The sequence below is a fragment of the Lipotes vexillifer genome, unplaced genomic scaffold (assembly GCF_000442215.2).
Source record: "Lipotes vexillifer unplaced genomic scaffold, Lipotes_vexillifer_v1.1 scaffold426, whole genome shotgun sequence".
NCBI classification, from domain to species: domain Eukaryota; kingdom Metazoa; phylum Chordata; class Mammalia; order Artiodactyla; family Lipotidae; genus Lipotes; species Lipotes vexillifer.
The window spans coordinates 1,853,148-1,861,350 of NW_006779491.1; the positions used below are offsets into that span (position 1 = coordinate 1,853,148).

Below are 8,203 nucleotides of genomic sequence, written 5' to 3' on the forward strand. Positions count from 1 at the left end.
GCCCTGGCAGTCCAGTGGTTAGGACTTGGCACTTTCACTGCTGGCCCGAGTTCGATCCCTGGTTGGGGAACTAAGATCCCAAAAGCCTCACAGTGCAGCAAAAAAAAACCAAACTAGGTTCTCTCCGGAAAACATGAATCTGATTCTGTACCTAACTGAGAACGCAATTAGGAGATCAAATGTCTACATAATTGAATCCTAAAATAAATGAGAACTTTCTACTTCAAAAAACAAAAAACACCCCACGACACCGTAAATCAACTATCCTTCAATAAAATAAATTAAAACGACAACAACCCCAAAACTAGGTTCTCTCTCAGAGCCCTTCTGGCTCTCAAGTTCTGTGATTCCAGAAATAATTTATCCAGAGTTGGAAAGGAGCCGGTGAGTATGCGCCACTGGGAGCATTTCAGGGAAAGGATCACGGAACGAGGTGGAGGGCTGGGCCCGTTGAGGGTGGGATTGAGTCTAGTTGGTCTCTGCATCCTTGGTCCTCAGGATGGGGCTGAACGTAAAACCTCTAAGGACCCTTTCACACTGAGGTTCATACCTGGTAGATGTGCTTGACATGGTGGATCTTGGGACCCTTGGGGGTGAAACTGATATAGAGCGTGGAGTTTTCCTGGCTGTGGAGAGAGAGGAGCAGCTGAAGAAGCTGGAGAAGACAGCCACCCAGTCACCCAGGGGGCCCCGGGCCAGGGGAAGCCTCGGAGTTGCCAGCCACCGTGCTAGAGACGGCGCAGGCACGATCTCATGTCATCCTGACACCGCTCTGCTCTTGCCCTTTGGAAACTAGGGTTCACCGAAGGGGTCAGTCTTGCCCAAAGTCCTGCAGTGGGGGACAAGGACTGGAACACAAGTGGATGGCTTTTGGAGCTGTGTTCTCCCCACTAGATGCCACCTCGCCGGAGCCTCCACTGTCCTTGGGCCCCACTGCTCATCTCCTTGAGAAGTGCACCAGCCTCTGGCTCGCTCTCCCACCCCATCTGTCTAATGACCTTCCTAATATCACTCTCTGATCCTGCCACGCTCCTCCTCCGAATCCATCAATGGCTCCCTGCTGTCCCCAAGGGTCAGGTCCAAAGCTCCCCCACATCCAGACCTGCCCGCTTCCGAGTCTGCCTGCCCACTGCTCCCCACAGATACCTACCATCCTCTGGGCCTGCCCACCCCCTGCTCCCCGGATCTGCCCCACTGTTTGCCGCCCCCATGCCTTTCCCTTTGCTAGTCTCTCTGATGAGAACGGCTGCCTTACTTCCTAGCCCTTATCTGAACCTCCTCATCCTCCAGACCCCAGTTCAAGCCCCTGTTCTGCATGACTCCTTTCAGGTCTCCTCCAACTCACATCATCTTTCCTGGCTCTAATTTCATATCACACCTCAGACAATATTGTGTTTGGCATTTATGTTCAAAAGCACCGGGGACCCCGGCTCAGACATGGTCGCGCCCTTATCTCACTGAGTCCACTTAAAAATGCCACTTCCCTTTTCTAGCTTCATCCTCTTTTCTGTAAATGAGAAAACCCAACTAGTGATCCCCATGGGTCCTTCCTGCCACAGCATTCTGAGACACTCATTCTGTGTGTTTGGGTTCTCCAACCTGACCATAAACTCTCTGTGGGCAAGAGTCATTGTGAAAACTTTTCTATCTCTTCCAGCACTCTTGGCCCCGGGGAAGAGGGAATCTAGCATGGCTGGAAATGTTCAAGGGCTTGGCTGGAGTTTGGAGTCAGAAAGACTTAAGTTCAGATCCTGGTGTCCGTACTTCCTAGCTGTACTACTCTGGGCAGATTCCTCCCTTCTCTGAGCCTCGTTGTTCATCAGTAAATCAGAGAGAGGCAAGGTGCCTCACGAGGTGTCGAAAGCTCCAGGCGAAGCCCTCAGCTGCGCAGTGCAGCTGGAGCAGAAGCTCACATCAGGTCAGCATTCAGTCACATTTTCTTCTGCCAGTAAGTATCGATCTGACTCAGAGATCGGTAGCCCTGGGAGGAAGGCTGGGGCCCTGGGTGGGGAGGCTGAGGTGGGAGGAGAGGGGGGACGGCCACTCAGGACTCACTCCTTGGTGAGGATGTTGATGGGGTACATGACTGGGATGCTGGTGGTGGCCGAGTTGTCCTCCAGGAGGCCTGAGTCCTCATTGTTGCTGCAGGGGGCAAGGTAGAGGGCAGTGTTAGGAGACAGTTTGGCCAGGACTGTGTGACAGTCTGAGGCCAGGGTGGGAGGAGATGCTGGCAGGGGCCTGCCTGGGGCCTGCTCACCAGCTCACATTGGCGTGCACCTCAACAAAGTCCCCCCAGGAGCCGTTCAGCAGTGTATGAAACATCACCTGGATATCAACCTGTCAGGGCAGGAGAGGGGAATGAAGAAGGAAGGCGCCTGGCCCTCAGGGGGCCACCTTAGCCCCTCACAGCCCCCATGCCCCCACTGCCATAGTCACAATGACAGCTTATCTCAAGCCCTGGGCTGGGTGTTTTATCCCCATTGTAGAGATGAGGATACTGAGGTTCTGAGTGGTTAAGTCATGTGTGTAAGGTCACAGAATGAATGACCTAACCCTGGGTTTCTCTGATTCCAAAGTCCAGGCTCTCAAACACGACACAGGACACCTCTGCACACATTCTCTTGGGGTAGGGATAAGCCCTGCCTTTCCAATCACCTTCACCTTCCCCAGAGCTAGGAGCTCCCTCCCCTCCTGAGCTTACAGCCCCTTGGCTGCTTGACTCCTGGGGGCTGGAAGCACTCACCAAGCTGCCTGCTTTGAAGATGGGAGAGCTCACGTTGCAAGAGAGGGCCCTGCTCTGAAGCTTGGTCTCCTCGGGAAGCTCCTCGCAGCTCACAGGTATCTGGCTGTGGGGCTGGGGGTGAGAAGAGAGAGAAGGAGCGTTTTAGTGGGCAAGGCTAAGGGTTCCCCAGAGGCCACCAACCCTCAGGCCCCCTCCCCGAGGCCAGGGCACATTTGCAGAAAGGTGGGGCCGAAGAGTCAGGGGTACAGCCAGGGGTTCAGTACAAAGATGTTCACTGCAATCCTGTTTATCACAGGGAAAAACTGGAAGTGATCAAACAATCCAAAGAGGTGGGAATGGTTCAGTGAATCATGGTACAATCACAGGAGAGAGTGAAAATGCTGCTACATCCACACATTCAGCAACCATTTACAAAATGAACTTGATCCTGGGCTAAAGAGGACAAAACCCTTCATCTTCATCACCGTCTGGAAGCGACAGATTTCAGTTCAGATTGGGAAGAAAATTAGATAAGGAAATAGAGGCTCAGAGCAGTGGAGAGACTTCCCCCCAGTCTCACAACTGGGTAACCCGGCAGGGATCTGGTAGGAACTTGAATACAGGTCTGTTTGACCCCAGATCTCAAGTTCTCAATCACTCTACTAGATACCCCTTAAGAAAGCATTTAATGTTGCCGTATAAGAATAATTCAAGGATCCATCAACAGATGAACGGATAAGCAAAATGTGGTATATCCATGTGATGGAATATTAGCCTTAAAAAGGAATGAAATTCATACCTGCTATCACAGGGATGAACCTCAAAAACATAATGCTAAGGTGAAGAACATCTTGCTAAGTGATGTAAGACAGACACAAAAAGACAAATATTGTATGGCTCAATGTCTTTTTTTTTTATTTCAAAATTCAAAAAATTTTTTAAAAACATGGAGGAGGGGCTTCCCTGGTGGCGCAGTGGTTGACAGTCCGCCTGCTGATGCAGGGGACACGGGTTCGTGCCCCGGTCCGGGAAGATCCCACATGCCACGGAGCGGCTGGGCCCGTGAGCCATGGCCGCTGAGCCTGCGCGTCCGGAGCCTGTGCTCCGCAACGGGAGAGGCCACAACAGTGAGGGCCCACGTACCGCAAAACAAAACAAAACAAAAAAAAACCAAACAAAACATGGAGGAAAAATAACCATATGGAGAGCAAAATGCCAATTAGTTAAAATATAGAATAAATATACAATGTATCAATAATTTATACCTATGTGTATAGGTAAACAGAAGGATAAACACCAAAATATTAAAAGTCATAATTGTGGGTTGTATAAGTCCGGGTGTTTGTCTTCTTTAAACTTCTCTGTAATTTCCAAGTTTCTGCGGTGATCATGTATTACTTTTGTAATAATAATTTAAAAAATAAAAGTTGTACTTAAAATAACCCAGCTCAAGAGAGTAAATCCTAGTTCTCATCACACACAAAAATGTTTTTTCTGTTTCTTTAATTTTGTATCCATACGAGATGATGCATATGCATTAAACTTATTGTGATGATCATTTCATGATGTATGTAAGTCAAATCATTATGCTGTACACCTTCCACTTATACAGTGCTGTATGTCAATTATATCTCAATAAAATTAGAAGAAAAAATAAATAAAATAATAAAACAACCCAGGCCATCCCTCAAAGACAAGTTGGTCACCTTTAGGAGGAAGTTAGCTCAGTCTCCCTGAACCTGTGCACACCTTCTTGGTCACCAGGTCCATGAGCCTCTGTCACACTCTCCATTTCATGCGACCCTCTAACCCTGTGATGTCCCCAGCCTCATTTCTTGGTCTCGAATCCGAGGCTCACAGAGGATGAACCTTGTATCTCAGCTCACACAGCTCGAGGGTGGCCATCAGGCTGAGAACCCAGAGGTGGTCCGAAGACCTCCGCCCACATCTTCAGGCTGTCCTGACCGCCTGGGGCTCCAAGAGGCAGGACAAGCCTGGCATGTGGTCTGCGGGCAGACCCCACCCTCTCGCTCACCTTGAGTGTCTCCACTTTGCGGAAGGAGAGTCCCCGAGGGAAGCTCAGGCTGAGGTGGACCCAGTAAGCGTCTTCTCCCGAGTTACTCAGTGTCAGCCCCACAGAGAGGCTGGCGGAGGGGGTCAGATGCAGGACTCTGGATCTGGGGGGAGGATCAGGGCAAGGTTATGGGGGCCAACAAAGGAAGCAGGATCAGAGGTGGGGACTTTCAGAACTGAGGGATCTGGTAGGCCAGAAAAAAGAAATACACAAAAATAAGCTCCTATGCACAGGCTTTAAGTTTTGCGATCTCATCTATTCCTGATAGGAGAGCTGCAAGGCACCAGCATTTCTCAGAGGGGGAAACTAAGGCCCAGACGACAAACGGAGTCAGTGGCCGTGGGGCTCTTCCGGTGGCCGTGGGGCTCTTCCGACCTGAAGTCCTATGTTCTTTTTATACACAGGAGCTGCCTCAGGAAAACATCGAGTGAAATAGGAGGCCTTACAGACCTTGCAGTGGAGGTCAGCCCCAGGTCAGCCTCACATTTCTTGTCCTCTCCGCAGTTCTTCTCAAAAGGGATCTGAAAGGCCAAGAAGAAAGGACAAGGAGGCTCAGATCCCCACACCTAGGAGGACTGGACCTTGGCCTCTTTGTCTGCCCCTCTTCCCCTCTTACCTCCTTGGTCTCCGAGCGTGGTGAGGGTCTCAGGATGGGCTGGATGTCCTTGCCCTGCTGAGCACGGGGGCGCGGGGGACAGGAGAGAATAGTTGAGGCAGCAGAACTGATGGAGGAGGGCTGGAGGGGCTCAGAGCTTGGCGCTCAGCTGCGCTGGCTGTGGTCGGGGCCCCCTCAGGAGCCAATGCCTCCCCGGGGCAGGCCCCAACCTCCCGACTCAGCCCAAGGCTGTCTGTGCCACACTCCTCTGGTGGCAGTTCCTTGAGGGGGGCTCAGGGTGTCCACTTCCTGTCCTGGCCACGAGATCTGGGCCTTGACCCAGCAGCTCCCCCAGGTTCTCCCAGCCTCTGCTGGGAGCAACACCTGGCCGCGCAGCCTCTAGACTCGCCTGCCTGGGACTAGCTCCTCCTGTGGTTTTCCTCTGTGAACCCCAGCTCTCCATCTCTTATCAGATCAAGGCCAGTTTTTTCAACATTTCCAGAATTTCTGCTCCGGGCCAGACCCCCCCACCAGAGATCAAAAGAGACACACTGCCCGTCCTCCCAGGCTGGTGGGAGAAACGGCCTGGCATCCTCAAGTGTGAGGATGGGACAAGTACAGGGTATGTTTAGAGGATGTAGGAGGGGATCCTATCCCATGCTTGGAGATCAGGGAAGCTTCCTGAAGGGATGGCATCGCAACTGAAATCCACAAGGTGAGGAGGAGGGAGCCAGGTGAAGAGAATGGAAAGAGACGAAGAAAGAACAGTTTACGTGAAGGCCAAGGCCAGAGAGATTGTGCCCGTGTAAGGAGCAGGAAGATGCTCAGACTGGCGGGAGTGCCGCGTGTCAGGAGGGGCAGGAGAGGGAAGCAGGGTCCAGATTCCCCCCAGCCTTGCAAAAGCCATATTAGGCAGTTGAGGGTAATGGTGACACAGGATTGTTTTATGGGTGATCAGCTGTATGTTCTCGAGAGACTCCAGCATCCTCCACTCCCAGGCCATCTGCCAAGCAGCCTCCAGGCCCTCCCCTAAGGGCGGGGCTCCTGGCAGCTTCTGCTGACTGCTCGCAGCCACCCCAACATTCCCACGCAGATTTCCCACCACCCACCAGACCACAGCCCGTCCCCAAAGGGGCATCCAGGGCCTCCTGCCAGAAGCTAAGCCCACCTCCCCATTTCCCCCGAACTTAAAATCGTGCCTCTTCTCTCTCAACCTACCCAAAATCTACTCATTCTGCGAGATCCGGAACCAATGACACTTCCCCCAGGAAGACTTTTTGACAACTGTGACCTCGGGTCTCTCTCTCTCTCTTTTTTTTTTCTCTATTTTTAAAATTAGCCTTTAATTCGTTTATTATTATTATTATTTTTGGCCGGGCGACACACCTTGCAGGATTTTAGCTCCCCAAACAGGGATCGAATTTGTGCCCCTTGTAGTGAAAGCTTGGAGTCCTAACCACTGGACCACCAGGGAATTCCCAGGTCTCTTTTTAAGCCTGAGTTGCTGCACCACACAATTTGACTTTTTTATTTTATTTTTTAGTTAGTGCCGATGGGAGAAACTGCTGGTTGTTCCTATACATCCTGAGTGGGTGGCAGGTTGCGGGGCAGGGCACTCAGTGCAAGCTGCCAAAAACCACAAGAAGGAGTGTGCTTATCAAGTCACCGAGCTCCGGCTCTGAAAGGGGCCTCAGAATGCTGCGACTCATTGCAGAGATGCAGAAACAGTCCCAAAGAAAGACAGACCTGCTTGTGTCAGAAAAAAAAAAAATCTCCATCTTCAGGGCTAGGAAAAAATATCTACATCTTCAGGCTTCCAGGCCCAGGTTCTTTCCATCAGACCCCGCTGCCTTCCGACAGAAGCCAAACCACCAGCTGAGTGTCAAGGATTTCAGAAGAGGAAATTAGGTTTTTGGCACTGGGTAGGGAGCGTGTGATCCAGGAGACTAGGATAGAGTGTGTTTTCCTCTTCTTTTACATAACAAGGGCACCCCAATTAGGCTTTGAGGGAACTACCTGCCCTCAACGGAATACCCTTGGGTGAGAAGGCTAATTAGGATACCCTGTCCTTCCACAGATAAGGGATGGTCCTAGGCTTTCTGGTGTTCTCTCCCTGTAATTTGCATCTGTTAGTATTCGCCCAGGTTAGAAGCCTAATGAGGTCTGAAGCTGATGCACAGAGGGACGCACGGAAGGGGCCATGCCCTGGGAAGTCAATCCATTATTTCTTCCTCTTGAGAGCCCCCAGAGCCTCCACCCACCCTGGTCCTCCATCTTCCCAATCCCAGTTTTCCAAATTTCTCTTAAATACAAACTCCCATAGACTACTTTCTGCTTAAGTAAGCATATTTCGTTTCTATTGCTTGAAGTCAATGTAATACAGTCCTGCCAAATTGAATTTCTATTCTCCCTTATTTCCTATCAGTTTCTCCAGCTGATCTCTTCTTACCGCCCTTTGGTCCCTCGGTGTCCCTTCTTCCTCCCAGAGAGAGTAATTTAGGGAGACATTGATGGGAGAGATGAGGTCTTGAGTGCACACCTGAGGGCAATAAGAATACACCCTATGTAATGAGTTTAACCTTTACCACACTTCCAGTTAAAGGCACAACTTGTCGAAACTTTATAAAGGATGAAATTCCAGTAGCTAGTTGTCTGAGACTTTACCAGGAGTGGAAGTATGTTTACTATACAGCAGGTGTTTATAATATGCCCAGCTTGCTTCTCAGTATGAGTGTTCATCCCTCAGCCCCAATCCCAAGGCAGACATCAGTCATCAACCACGGCACTTTTTTTTTTTTTTTTTTTTTTTGGG

General features: G+C 50.7%; 1 protein-coding gene across 2 annotated transcripts in view; it reads right to left on the reverse strand.

The window, feature by feature from the left end:
* Nucleotides 1-8,203, reverse strand: part of ITGAL (integrin subunit alpha L) — a 45,505-nt gene that overhangs the window by 9,456 nt on the left and 27,846 nt on the right. The window contains exons 18-25 of one of the 2 annotated variants that reach the window (XM_007452729.1): nt 7,841-7,930; nt 5,413-5,466; nt 5,247-5,317; nt 4,758-4,899; nt 2,744-2,854; nt 2,258-2,337; nt 2,056-2,142; nt 551-626 (exon numbers count right to left, since the gene is read on the reverse strand). In XM_007452729.1, coding sequence (XP_007452791.1) covers nt 551-626; nt 2,056-2,142; nt 2,258-2,337; nt 2,744-2,854; nt 4,758-4,899; nt 5,247-5,317; nt 5,413-5,466; nt 7,841-7,930 — 711 coding nt within the window. Of the gene's footprint in view, nt 1-550; nt 627-2,055; nt 2,143-2,257; nt 2,338-2,743; nt 2,855-4,757; nt 4,900-5,246; nt 5,318-5,412; nt 5,470-7,840; nt 7,931-8,203 lie in introns of both variants that reach the window. The other variant, XM_007452728.1, reaches the window with a different exon arrangement.